The sequence below is a fragment of the Scyliorhinus torazame genome, chromosome 17 (assembly GCF_047496885.1).
Source record: "Scyliorhinus torazame isolate Kashiwa2021f chromosome 17, sScyTor2.1, whole genome shotgun sequence".
Taxonomy (NCBI): domain Eukaryota; kingdom Metazoa; phylum Chordata; class Chondrichthyes; order Carcharhiniformes; family Scyliorhinidae; genus Scyliorhinus; species Scyliorhinus torazame.
Window position 1 is genome coordinate 67,774,171 of NC_092723.1, and position 14,773 is coordinate 67,788,943.

The 14,773-nt window shown below is 41.0% G+C and overlaps 1 protein-coding gene across 2 annotated transcripts in view; it reads right to left on the reverse strand.

The window, feature by feature from the left end:
• Positions 1-14,773, reverse strand: part of LOC140393925 (E3 ubiquitin-protein ligase TRIM33-like) — a 256,428-nt gene that overhangs the window by 32,111 nt on the left and 209,544 nt on the right. For both annotated transcript variants that reach the window (XM_072480565.1, XM_072480564.1), the window contains exons 8-12: positions 7,422-7,539; positions 6,659-6,906; positions 4,649-4,828; positions 3,425-3,625; positions 548-695 (exon numbers count right to left, since the gene is read on the reverse strand). In XM_072480565.1, the coding sequence (XP_072336666.1) occupies positions 548-695; positions 3,425-3,625; positions 4,649-4,828; positions 6,659-6,906; positions 7,422-7,539 (895 nt within the window). The remainder of the gene's footprint in view (positions 1-547; positions 696-3,424; positions 3,626-4,648; positions 4,829-6,658; positions 6,907-7,421; positions 7,540-14,773) is intronic.

A 14,773-nucleotide genomic window follows, 5' to 3' on the forward strand; every position in this document is an offset into this window, starting at 1 on the left:
CACAACTTCATCCAAATAACTGAACTACTGCAACCTTTCCACTGTTAATCATGTACACTTAACAGATTTAGTGGTCCCTTCCAAAGTAAGATATTACTACTAGAGTCGCAATCCGGCATCTGGTTCTTACAGAATCATAGAATACCAAACAGCCATTTGGTCCATCATGCCCACGGTAGGGTATCTAATAAGTCCTACTCCCTCACTCTTTTCTCATAGACCTGCTACTTTTTTTCCATCCAAGTATTCACAGTAACATCATTGCGGTGTTAATGCAAGCCTACTTGGACACTAATAAAGATTAATTATTATTATATACCCAATTCTCTTGGAACGAACGGTTGAATTTTCATCCACCACCTTTTCAGGCAGTACATTCCATTACATGCAGAAGTTACACGAGAAGTAGCTAACAGAATTGTACAAAATTAGTGTCATAAAAGTATTCAAAAGATTAATTATAAATTTCATATTGGCAAAATTTATAAGAATCTAGTTTACTTTTGCATCAATATATTTTCTATGATTTTTGCTGCACAATGCTTACTTGCTGGTCCAGGGGATGGCGCTGAGGGTCCAGGAGATGGGTTTGAACTGGATGAGGATGGTGGTGGGAACGGTGGTGGGTGGTGATGACTGTCCGAGATAAATCTGCTCAACAAATTATCTAATGTACTTGATCCAGCATCATCCAGCTGCAAACAGAATTAACATCAAAGAAAATAAGTAAAGGAACAACTCTTCTGGAATGCAGCTCAAACCAAGCTGCGTATTTTGCATTACGTAATAGAGGGCTGACTAGACCAAAATGTGTTTTTGTTTTGTTTATACGCAATGGGCTTGTGTAACCTCACTTCCCAATGAGATTGAATTAACCTTGACAGGTGACACTATGACAGCCAATAAGAATAGTTGCATTCCAGTATTTAAGCATGCAAGCATAAATTTGCTAAGAGTTAGATCAGAACTCAAGTGAAAACGAGGGGCAGAAGTTATCAAAGCCAGTTGAAAAATATACTCGAGTGTCCATATTTTTGCTCTTCACATTAAAAAATGGATACAACAAGGAATCACAGGCAAAGTGAAAGGGTGTACTAATCAGGAAAGGCTGAACATACTCTTCTCCAGAGAACGTGCACAGGTGACTGAGTATTCAGGTTACTGAAATTGTTTGATAAGGTATATATAGAGAAACAGTTCCATTTGCAGGGGACTAGAGGGCATGAATATAAGATAGTTACTAATAAAACCATTAGAAAATTCAGGAGTAACTTCTGTAACTAAAGAATATGGAACCACAAAAGAGTAGTTGAGGCAAATAGCACAGATTGGGTGGTGATGGTATTTTATGAGGGGTAAAAGAATAGACGTTCATGCTGACAGGGTTATGATGAAGTCAGGTCAGAGGAAACACATGTTGACATAAACTCTGAAAGACAAATCAAGCCAAAAAGGTCTGTTTCTGTCCTGTATGTTTCTTATGTATGCAACTTTCACAATTACTGTTTTAGCAAACGTGACACCACTGTTTAAAAAAGGAGGTAGGCAGAAAGCAGGTAATTATAGGCCAGTTAACTTAACTTCAGTAGTAGGGAATATGCTGGAATCTATCATCAAGGAAGAAACAGCGAGGCATCTGGATGGAAATTGTCCCATTGGACAGACGCAGCATGGGTTCATAAAGGGCAGGTCGTGCCTAACTAATTTAGTGGAATTTTGTGAGGACATTACCAGTGCGGTAGACAACAGGGAGCCAGTGGATGTGGTATATCTGGATTTCCAGAAAGCTTTTGACAAGGCGCCACACAAAAGGTTGCTGCATAAGATAAAGATGCATGGCGTTAAGGGTAAAGTAGTAGCATGGATAGAGGATTGGTTAATTAATAGGAAGCAAAGAGTGGGGATTAATGGGTGTTTCGCTGGTTGGTAATCAGTAGCTGGTGGTGTCCCTCAGGGATCAGTGTTGGGCCTACAATTGTTCACAATTTACATGGATGATTTGGAGTTGGGGACCAAGTGCAATGTGTCCAAGTTTGCAGACGACACTAAGATGAGTGGTAAAGCAAGCCGTGCAGAGGATACTGGAAGTCTGCAGAGGGATTTGGATAGTTTAAGTGAATGGGCTAGAGTCTGGCAGATGGAATAAACAATGTTGACAAATATGAGGTTATCCATTTTGACAGGAACAACAGCAAAAGGAATTATTTAAATGATAAAATATTAAAACATACTGCTGTTCAGAGGGACCTGGGTGCCCTATTGCATGAGTCGCAAACAGTTGGTTTACAGGTACAACAGGTGATTAAGAAGGTGAATGGAGTTTTGTCCTTCATTGCTAGAGAGATGGAGTTTAAGACTAGGGAGGTTATGCTGCAATTGTATAAGGTGTTAGTGAGGCCACACCTGGAGTAGTGTGTTCAGTTTTGGTCTCCTTACCTGAGAAAGGACGCACTGGCACTGGAGGGTGTGCAGAGGAGATTCACTAGGTTAATCCCAGAGTTGAGAGGGTTGGATTACGGGGAGAGGTTGAGTAGACTGAGACTGTACTCGTTGGAATTTAGAAGGATGCAGGGGGATCTTATAGAAACATATAAAATCATGAAGGGAATAAATGGGATAGATGGGGGGGGGGGGGGGGGGGGGGTGAAAGAAGAACGAGGGGGCATGACCTCAAAATAAGGGGAAGTAGATTTAGGACTGAGCTTAGGAGGAACTTCTTCACCCAAAGGGTTGAGAACCTATGGAATTCCCTGCCCAGTGAAGCAGTTGAGGCTCCTTCATTAAATGTTTTCCAGATAAAGATAGATAGTTTTTTGAAGAATAAAGGATTGAAGGGTTATGGTGTTTGGGCGGGAAAGTGGAGCTGAGTCTACAAAAGAACAGCCATGATCTCATTGAATGGCGGAGCAGTCTCGAAGGGCCAGATGGCCTACTCCTGCTCCTAGGTCTTATGTTCTTATTTTATAGATGCAATCATTCTTGGCTAAAAATACAAAAGATTTCAGTGCATCCAGGAAAATATTTACTGCGTGTCAATCGATCCTCAAATTATTCCAGGAAGATTCCTGCAGACATGCAGATCATCTTGCTGGAACTGTTAATCAGAGCCGGGAGGCAGATATTTTGAATTTTGATTGCCCATGTGTGACATCATAATATCACTGGGTTGAGAGATTAATATGTGAGTGCTGCCCTTCAATAGACCATCTTGAAGTCATGTCACATCTGACTTTAATAAGTTTACAATTAAATGAATGGCTGCCATCGCTTGGTTACCATCTGTTATCTAATGCCATACATTACTGGAAAATTAATTTTATTTAGCTTCAGAATTTAATTAGTTGACAAATAACAGTCACTACTCATCATCTGTAGGTTTAACTAACTGACAAGGCAGAAGGAACAATCTTTTCATGACACTCACCTGAATGGGTGGGATATCTGGAAGAGGAGGAAGGTTCTCTGGGTTAGTAACTGAAGGAATAAGGTCTATTGTGGCAACTGTGGGACTGGTGGGCCCACGGTTTGCACCAGCCAAACTAGCTGTGGTGGGACTAGTTGGATTTGGAATGCTATTGTGCACCGAGGCTGCAGAAAATGGTCCAGTGTGCCCAGGATTTGCATGCTGTCAGGAAACAAAACAGGTGACATATTTTAGTTTGATATTAGATGAAACAATTAAAATTCTCTCCACCCATTCATTTGGTTTGGCAAGATATTTTCCAGCAGGACTATTTGAAACAAAATTGGAACCGATTTGCCTTTCTATAAATGGCAAATTTCAATTTTTTTAAAATTCAGTGGACATGGACCAAGAAACTTGGCTTCAAACTAGAATGCTACACAAGATCAAAGGTTCGTCTGCAAAAATCCAGGGTTTCGGATTTCATAGAAGTTACAGTGCAGAAGGAGGCCATTCGGCCTATCGAGTCTGCACCGGCTCTTGGAAAGAGCACCCTACCCAAGGTCCACACCTCCACTCTATCCCCACAACCCAGTAACCCCATCCAACACTAAGGGAAATTTTGGACACTAAGGGCAATTTAGCGTGGCCAATCCACCTAACCTGCACATCTTTGGACTGTGGGAGGAAACCGGAGCACCCGGAGGAAACCCCACGCACACACGGGGAGAATGTGCAGACTTCACACAGACAGTGACCCAAGCCGGGAATCGAACCTGGGACCCTGGAGCTGTGAAGCAATTGTGCGAACCACAATGCTACCGTGCTGCCCTAAATTTGGGCCTACTGATGCCACAAAAAAACATTACAATAAACTTTAAGACTTCAATGGCCACTTTGACCTTCTCGCTTGCCACTTACTCCTCTGACCCTCCTGCCCAGTGTCTCTGCCTCACTCAGCACCTCCGTCCCTGATCCTTGGAATTACACAAATGGCTTTGCAAGCATTAAGTAGCCATTGTTGTAATGTAGGAAATATAAGTAAAATAAACAAACTGCAATGGTTGGTTTTAAAATTGCATCTCCCCCGTGCTAACAAAATTGCTACAGTAGTAATTTACTACCATTCCTTTGGGAAGAAAAAATGTAATTAATATACCCAAGTTGTAAATGTAAATGTAATACACCCAAGTTGATTTTTATTAAAGATACCAGATGTTGTGAATTTGAAGTAGGCCATGTTACCTGTCGTGGTATCTGAGGCATCATTGGGTACTGGTGTCCGTTGTGTCGAGACATTCCAGCCATGCGAGCAGCATTTTGTGCCATTCTCATCTGATGGGCTTGATGAGCCTGGTGGGCCTGAAGTGCAGCGCCATTCAAATTTCCTCTAGGCATGGTTTGCATGCTAATCAAACGTGGAGGCTAAAAAGATACCATGAATCAACTTAGGCAGGGTTTAAAACAATACTAGTCAACTTCAGAAATTTATTTATGATTTTGTATAGGTACAAACTTCTTTTGACTTGGGCAAGAAGTAAATACCAGCATTAATGACGGTGATTAAATGGCATGGGGTGGGGAGGCAGAGAAAGTATGCCACACTGACAATATCTGCTATACAACTATCTGCTTTCCAGCTGTATTGAACAATGGCAGGCAATGTGTTCAAAAATACTAGATCCATTATATTTAAAATAAGTTTTCTGCAGTTTTCGGCTATCGTCTAGACAGTCAAAAGTTGAATTAGATAGTCTTTCCTCATTCAATCCCCAAATTATTTTGCTTATACAAAGTGTGCAGCAATCAGATTATTTGAGCTCGAGAAAATTACCAACTTATACAGTTAAAAAGCTGATGTACTTTATCACTTTTTTTGTTACACGTGAACTCTTGAGCCAGCTCTGCAATTTGATAAGATCATAGCTGATCTGATCGTGACTTCAACTCCACTTCCCTGTCTATCCGCCATTTTCTTTTTTCCCATTCTTCAATCCCCAGACTCTCTCTCTTTCTCTCTCTGGGACCCACAGTCACTCTTTACTCCATTCTTTTTTAAATATTGGTCACAACTCTCATCATCTGTTTTATATTTCTAGCTAACTTTCTTTCCTACTCTACCCCTCATTTTTGTTATTCTTTGCTGGTTCTTAAATTCTGTCCAATCTTCTGATCTACCACTAATCTTCACAGAATTGTACACTTTTTCTTTCAATTTTATAGCATCTTTAATTTCCTTAGTTAGCCACAGATGGTGCATCATTCTCAGAGAGTCTTTCTTTATCATTGGATTGAATCTTTGCTGAACCTCATGAAATATCTGCTACTGAATTTCTACTGACCTACACCTTAATCCATTTCCCAGTTCACTTAGCCAACTCGTCTTCATGTGATTGCTTTTATTTAAATTTTTAAAAACTAGTCCTCGACCCACTCTGCTCTTCCTGAAACTGAATGTAAAATTCAAGCATGTTATAATCACTGCTACCTAGAGGTTCCTTTACTATGAGGTCATTAATCAATCCCACCTAATTGCAAACTTACTGGGTCTAGAATGTGCTGCTCTCAAAAATTGTCCTGATAATGCTTTGAAAACTCTTTTCCCAGGGTACCTTTGCCAATCTGATTCGTTCAATGTTTTCTGTAGGTTAAAATCACCCATGATTATCACCATACCTTTCTTACAAACTCCCTTTATTTCTGTATATTTTGTTACTGTTAAGAGATCTATAAACTATTCCCAAAATTGACTTTTTTGATCTCTCATCATTGTTCTGTCACTCTAAACAGAGCACTCCAACAACCTTTTCTAACTTCCTGTCCTTCTGAAATGTCTCTTCGAATATTCAATGTTCAGGTACCAGCATTGGTCATCTTGCAGCCATGTCTCTGAAATGGCCATCTGGTCAAATATATTTTTTTTCTATTTGAGCTGACAATTCAGCTGTTTTGTTAGGAATGCTATGTGCAGTCATGTACAGAACCTTTAGTTTTGTCATTTTGCTATTTTTGCAAACTCTGGCCGTAGCTGCTCGGTCTCTTCCTGCCACGCCAATTGTCATTATCCTTACTGCTACCTTTACCTCCTCCTTTAATTTACTCATCTTCCCATACAGCCACCTGCCCCGCCCTCCCAAAAAAACGATTTGGCTTAAAATCCTCTCTACACCCTTCACATGTTCATAAGCAGTTTATCCCTCTCCTATCAAGAGGAAAAGAACAGGCCGCATTTCAGTTATATGATATACAGTGTACCTGCTGCTGGACCATCTGTGGTACTGTAGTCCTGGGGTGCTGTCCTACCGGGTGACTCATTCTCATCTGTTGCATCTGCTGCTGTTTCTGTGCAAATTGCTGCTGCATGTGCTGCAGGCGCAGCTGTGCAAGATTAATCTGACCCTGAGGTTTGCCCCCAGATGGCCCCTGGCCTTGGGAACCATGCCCAATAACTACATTGGGAGTGTAACCTGGAGGGTTCGGCTTGTTTTCAATCACAAGGTTACCTAGTTTAGAAAATAAAAATAAAGTCTCCGGGTTAATTTTTATTTGCAGCTGGTCATGTAAATCATTAAAAATGTCAATGCAATGGTTACTTTTGTTGGTTCTTAGAGGAACTGTGGCTTTTTGGACATATTTCAGTTTGTAATACAAGACAGTAATGGTAAACAATACTGATTAAAAACTGTAGAGGAGTGGCGAGTTCAAATTGGTGCAACAGGGAAACAAAGGAAAGAGATTGGTTGTTACAAAGTGCAACATATTGTAATGAATTAAAAATGTGGAATGAATAGGTGCCATTAGGAAGTTTATAGTTTTGAACATTGGAGGTTTACTTATTGCACACCCTGACAAAGATTAAAATGGACAAAATCCGTGCAGGCACGTGAATGTGTGCGCATTGGGGGGGGGGGGCGAGAGAGGGGGAAGAGAGGAGAGAGAGCGAGCAAGAGAGAAGAAAATCCGCAGGTGAAAGGCCAATATTGTATTTATCAAATATTTTATTTTGGTGATATCTTACCTAAATTCACTACATTTTTTGCCCAGAATGTGGGATCACAGTGAAAGCGCATCCCACCATTAGCAGCTGGGACAGGGTCACACCGTGCCCGGAGAATATGTCGCAACTGAAAGGTTATCTGAAAAACATAAATCATTGAACAATTGCACAATTGAGTATTTGCGGTGTTGAACCAATCTTTCCATGTAAATATTTGCCATCAAACTATGCAAATCAAAGCTAGAGCTTTCTACTTAGATTAAAATTGCTATTTTGCAATCTTGAGTATTTGGATTGGGATTGAATGTTTACATTGGTGGGGGAGGGGGGGAATCTACTTTGCTTACTCAATCATGTAGCCTATTAGGGCAGCATGGTGGCGCAGTGGTTAGCACTGCTGCCTCATGGCACCAAAGTCCCAGGTTTGATCCTGGTTCTGGGTCATTGTGTGGTTTCCACATTCTCCCCGTGGGTTGCGCACCAACAACCCAAAGATGTGCAGGGTAGGTGGATTGACCATGCTAAATTGCCCCTTAATAGGAAAAATGAATCGGGTACTCTAAATTTATAAAAAAGAATCATCTAGACTATTGTTGATATTATACCTGGTCTTCTTATTTGCACATATTTAGCTTCTCCAGTTCGTGTCGCCCTGTGATGGATGCCCAGTATTAAATGGGGTAAAAATGAAAAGCTATAACATTGAGGCTTTTTACCTATTTCAATTGGGGAGGATTATGGTTTACTTTATGTTATGATGTTGCTTTAATTGTGTCCTCATATAAGGGGTCTATTTTGAGAACATTTGTCATCCGGCACATTCCGGAGATGATGCAGATATCATAATTCCCACTTCAAAATGATACAAGTTTCTTAATCTAGGTTTTAGCTTTTATGAACAAATTAAATGAGTCAATCTACACACGAGCTGAGAAAAAGGTTATGGTCCAACCCTCATGTCCTATGCTCACAAAAATTTATTTTCTTGCTCTGTCCTTTCGTTATAAAACCACTTACCTTGTTGACAACCGAGGAGCTTTTAACGCCTGACAGACCTCGGAGTTTTAGCAATCGTGCAGATCTGGAGCAGGTTGCACATGCGCAGTTCTGTAATTTCTATGATCTTTGGGGCCAGTGTGCCTGTGCAAGAGAAACTGTGAAAAGCTGTGTCGGTGACTGGGAGCAGAGAGCCATGTAAGACTAATGTCCCAGCTAGGGGACAGGGAGGTGGCCCAAAGGGAGAGGGGACCAGGAGAGGTCCAAAATGAAGAGTTCCAGAGAGGGGACAGAAACAGGAAAAGATGCCAGTTCATCTAAAAGGTGGAGTAGAGAAACAGACTCCAAACAGGAAAAGGGCTGTGGGTAGCAACTTTAAGGGACAAGAACTCAGGAGAAGCCCTGAAGATCCAATAAGGCAGCTGAAGGTTGACAACTCTGTGCTGCGAGCCGTTGGGGAAAGGTACCTCTTTGTAGTCGGAATTTGCTTGGAACAGCCAAAGAGCTGAAGTTATGCTTGTGAGTTAGTGTTTGAATGCATATTCACGAATCCAGCCGAGTAGAATCTCAGGAAAGGAGAGATTTGTGGATTAGATCTCTGAAGGAAATGCCCGGAATCCCTGGTGGTTTGTTCAAAACCCGTGGAAATCTTTTGACGTTATTCTACCAGCAAGGGTCTTGACTCAAACTTTTCGGCTAAACAAAACTTTATTGGTCCATTGTCTGATCTTATCCAAAGTTTTGGGTGTCTGTCTGTTCTAGGATCATAACACTGAAAAACGTGATTATCAATTTTTATTAGTTAATGCTTCTCTGAAGCACCTTGGGACATTTTACCACATAAAAGGTGTTTTATAAATACAAGTTGAAGTCTGGAACAAAGTTAGATCCACGGACCCCATTTTCCAAGATTAGTGCCGATCAGTTCAATGATTGTTTCCAAGTGAGTATAACAAAGGCAGAGCATGCCTTTCCATGATTTTGTTTTTTTTTATTAAAACATGTGGCAGCATTGCAAGTCAGCTATTTAGGTAGTGATACCAAAATGTGACAGGAAGGGAAATACACCTAGTATTCGGCACAAAATAAATGAATTAACAGCACAAATTGAGGTTAATGTGTCTTATAGCCATTAGAGACACATGCTTACAAGGAGATCAAAGCTGGGAACTAAATATTCAATACAACAGGCAGGAAGGAAAGTGTGGTGGTGTAGCTTTGTTAGTAAGAGATGTAATGAATACAATAGCAAGAAATTATCTTGGATCTCAGATGTAGAATCCATATATGGGTGGAGGTAGAAAATAACGACGACAACACAGGTGGGAGTAGTCCATAGGCCTGTTAACTGTAGCTATACTGTAGGATGGCAAATATATCAGAAGATAATGAGGGCATTAAAAAAGGCAGTACATTAATCATGGGTGACTTTAATCTATTATTGATTGGAAAAATCAAATTGGCAGATGCTGCCATGAAGAAGGATTTATAAGTGTATTTGGGACATTTTCCTAAAACAACATGTTGTGGATCTAACCAGGGATCAGGCTATCTTGGACCTGGTAATGTGTGGTGAGGTAGGTTTAATAAACAATCTCAGAGTTAAAGATTCCCTAGGAAACAGTGACCATAGCATGCTTGAATTTAGCATTCAGCTTGAGAGTGAGAAACCTGGGTCAGAAACAACTGTGCTAAACTTAAATAAGGGTAATTACTGAGGAATGAGGGCAGAGCTGGCTGAAGTGGACTGGGAAAGGTGTTTAGCAGAAAAGACGGTCGATCACAATGGCAGGCGCATAAATAGTTCATGCCTCACAGCAAATATCTCTCACAGTGAGGAAGGAGGATTCCAGGAAGGGCGTAAATCAACCATGGTGAACCAAGGAAGTTAACGATAGCAATAGACTGAAAGGAAAAAAAAATACAATGTGGCAAGGATTAGTGGCAAGCCAGAGAATTGGGAAAGTTTTAAAAACTAACAAAAGATAACCAAAAATAATAAAGAGGGAGAAGATAAACTTGCAAGCAATATAAAAGTGACAGTAAGAGCTTCTTTAAATATGTAAAAGAGCAACCAAAGTTAACATAGGCCCCTTGGGGAATGAGACTGGGGAAATAATAACGGGGAACCAAGAAATAGCAGGGAAGTTAAATAAATACTTTGTGTTACAAATACTTTGAACACGTCTTCACAATGGAAGACACTACTAACATTCCAACAATCCTAAATAAACATGAAGCAAATGAGGGGAGGGGAGGGTCAACGACAACAACAAAATAAATACAATAACTGAATCCAGAATGAGGTAGCCAATTGGTACAAAATTGGCTTGGTGACCGAAGCCAAAGGGTGGTTGTGGAGGGTTGTTTTTAAAACTGGAGGCCTGTGCCCAGCGATGTGCCTCAGGGATTGGTGCTGGGTCCACTGTTATTTGTTTTATATAATATTAATGATTTGGATGAGAATGTAGGAGGCATGGTTAGTAAGTTTGCAGATAATACCAAGATTGGTGGCATACTGGATAGTGAAGAAGGTTATACAAGATTGCAACAGGATCTTGACCAATTGGGCCAGTGGGCCGATGAATGACTGATGGAGTTTAATTTGGATAAATGCGAGGTGGTGCATTTTGGTAGATCAAATCAGGGCAGGACTTACTAAGTTAATGGTAGGGAGTTGGGGCGAGTTACAGAACAAAGAGAACTAGGGGTACAGGTTCATAGCTCCTTGAAGGTGGAGTCGCAGGTGGACAGGGTGGTGAAGAAGGCATTCGGCATGCTAGGTTTTATTGGTCAGAATATTGAATACAGGAGTTGGGACGTCTTGTTGAAGTTGTACAAGACATTGGTAAGACCACACATGGAATACTGTGTTCAGTTCTGGTCACCCTATTATAGGAAGGATATAGTTAAACTAGAGTGTGTAGAAGAGATTTATGAGGATGCTACCAGGACTTTATGGTCTGAGTTATAAGGAGAGGCTGGGACTTTTCTTCCCTGGACCGTAGGAGGCTTAGGGGTGATCTTATAGAAGTCTATAAAATAATGAGGAGCATAGATAAGGTAGATAGTCAACATCCTTTCCCAAAGGTAGAGGAGTCTAGAACTAGAGGGCATAGGTTTAAGGTGAGAGGGGAGATACAAAAGAGACCAGAGGGGAAATTTCTTCACACAGAGGGTGGTGAGCATCTGGAACAGGCTGCCAGAGGCAGTGGTAGAGGCAGGTACGATTTTGTTCTTTTAAAAAGCAGATAGACAGTTACATGGGCTGGGTGGGTATAGAGGGATATGGGGCAAATGCTGGCAAGTCAGACTAGCTTAGTGATATAAACTGTGTGGCATGGTCAAGCTGGGCCAAAGTTCCTGTTTCCATGCTGTAAACATCTGTGATCTATCACTAGAGAACAAGTACTAGGGAAACTAATGGGGCTAAAGGCTGATTAGTCCCCTGGACCTGACGGGTTGCATCGAGGATATTAAAGAAAGTAGTTCCAGAGATAATGCATACACTCGTAATAATGTTCCAAGAAATCGTTGATTCTGTAAAAGTCTCGGAGGACTGGAAAACTGCCAATGACTCGCTTATTCAAAAAGGGAGGGAGACAAACAGGTAACTATCGACCAGTTAGCTTAATATTGGTAATTGGGAAAACATTAAGAGTCTATTATGAAGGATGTAATGGCAGAACATTTCAAAATATACAATATAATAAAGCAGAGACAATATGGCTTCTTGAAGGGGAAACCATGCCTGACCAATTTATTAGAATTCTTTGAAGTGGTAACAAGTAGATGTCATATACTTGGATTTCCAAAATGTATTCGATAAGGTAGTGTAAAAAAGGCTACTTAAAAAGACCCTGTGGTGTTGAGGGTATTATATCAGTATGGATAGTGGATTGGCTGACTAATAGAAGTCTCAGAGGGGCATTTTCAAGATGGCATCCTGAGTGGAATGCTACAGGGACTAGTGCTGGGGCCACAATTAGTTACAATATATATTAATAACTTGGGCGAGGGAAGTGAATGCACTATTGCCAAGCTTGCAGAGGACACAAAAAGAGGTGGGAAGGCAAGTGGTGAGGATGACACACCGTCTACAGAGGGATATCGGCAGGTTAACTGAGTGGGCAAAAACTTGGCAGATGGAATGTATGAAATAGGAAAACGTGAGGTTCAGCACTTTGGTAGGAAGAAGAAAGGAGCGGAATATCATTTAAATGAAGATAGACTGCAGAAAACAGCAGCACAGAGGGATTTGGCTGTCCTCATGCATAAATCACAAAAAGCTAGCATGCCAGTTTAGCAGGTAATATGTAAGGCAAATGGAATGCCGGCCTTTATTTCAAAGGGAATGGAGTATAAAAATATGGAAGACTTGCTAAAACTATTCAAGGCACTAGCATGACCAAAAGAGTTTTTCCTGTTTATTTCTTATTATTTTTGGTCTGTGGACCTATAATCAGAATGTGCCTTTAAGCAGAAGTGTGTTTGCCAGGACAGTGTGTTCCTGGGATTTGTATTTTGGAGAGGAGAAGCCAGACTCGTCAGTGCTGAGTGAATCTTAGGAAAGGATTTTGAGGAAATCTGTTCGATTGGCTAACTGGCAAACAACAGTCAACAATTCGTTCCTGCCAGGTGTTTCTTTCCCTCCCCAGAGAGAATCTGTCAGAAGCCTCTAGACCTTCGAAGGAAGAGGAGCTGTGTTTTCTCTCGCTCTGCTGCCGGTTTCCTGTTGTCCGAGTCTGTAATAAAGTGTCATGTGAGAATACCTTTAATAAATGGGTGTTTATAAAATAGTTGTCGTGGATGTACCTTTAAGAAATGGGTGTCTATCAGTGATGTCAGAGTGTGGGTGGAGCTGGGCTGTGTCTGCTTTTATTTTCGCTTTGGGCTGTCTGCTACAAGGTGTGTTTTAGTTTCGTTTTGAGAGCTGGATAGCTGCAGGAAAAGCAAGCAGCTGTATCGGAGCCATGAGGTCATGTTGCAGCTGTACAAAACACTGGTGCGGCCGCATTTGGAGTATTGCGTGCAATTCTGGTCGCCGCATTATAGGAAGGATGTGGAAGCATTGGAAAGGGTGCAGAGGAGATTTACCAGAAAGTTGCCTGGTATGAAGGGAAGATCTTATGAGGGAAGGCTGAGGGACTTGAGGCTGTTTTCGTTAGAGAGAAGAAGGTTAAGAGGTGACTTAATTGAGGCATACAAGATGATCAGAGGATTAGATAGGGTGGACAGTGAGAGCCTTTTTCCTCCAATGGCGATGTCTAGCACGAGGGGACATAGCTTTAAATTGAGGGGAGATAGATATAGGACAGATGTCAGAGGTAGGTTCTTTACTCAGAGAGTAGTAAGGGCGTGGAATGGGCCAACGCTAAGGGCATTCAAATGGTCATTGAATAGACATATGGACGATAAGGGAATAGCGTAGATGGGCTTTAAGAGTGGTTTCACAGGTCGGCGCAACATTGAGGGCCGAAGGGCCTGTACTGCGCTGTAATGTTCTATGTATAAGGATCTCTCTGCAATCTAAAGACTGTCTCCAGATCATTTGGGTGATTTCAAAGCGATAACTGCTCTCAGTAGAAAGATGAAGGAAAGGTAAAGGGTTACTTATCGAATATTGTATCTGTGGGGATGATTGGTGTTGATAGTTGTTGAGATGTTTACTGTGGGGTTATAAAGTGTTAACTGGTTTCATAAATAAACATTAAAAGTACTTTAGTTCTCTGTTGCATCACACCTATAAAGTGGGCCCTTGTGTTCCCCATAACCACAATCTATTCAAAGTTATGGGTCAGGTGAACTCCATGATGCACTTTGGCCCATAACAAACGGAACAGAAAGTACCCAACTGGAGGCCTAACCGTGTGAAGTACACTAACTGGAAGACATTCATCTGAATCAAAAGATCCTACCTCTTTATTCTATTATATTTTCTAACCACCCTTTCCCTCTGTCTTTTTTATCTGCATGTGTGCATAGAGAGTTGGGGGTGGGAAGAGAAATCAGGTAGTGGATAACCAGTTGCATTTTATGCCTATTTAATTATAATTTCTGTGAATAATAAAAGGTCAGTTGTAGTTAAATTTTACAAACCCGGTGATTGTAGTCAATTTAACTAAATCAAAGCCATGGGTATTAATATAAAATTTAATTTCACCTGTGCTGTGATTTGAAGGAATGGCAATATATTTCCAAGTCAGGATGGCAACTGGTTAATTTGCAAACAATCAACCAGAATATTTACTGTTCTTATGCAGTATTTAACCTAGTTCACCTGTTCAGAGATCTTTACCCTTAAGGATGGGGAATTATGCCTCGCCATTTGGTCAAAGGGTCCTGAGTACCTTTTGTTCTGTTATTTGAAAACTTAC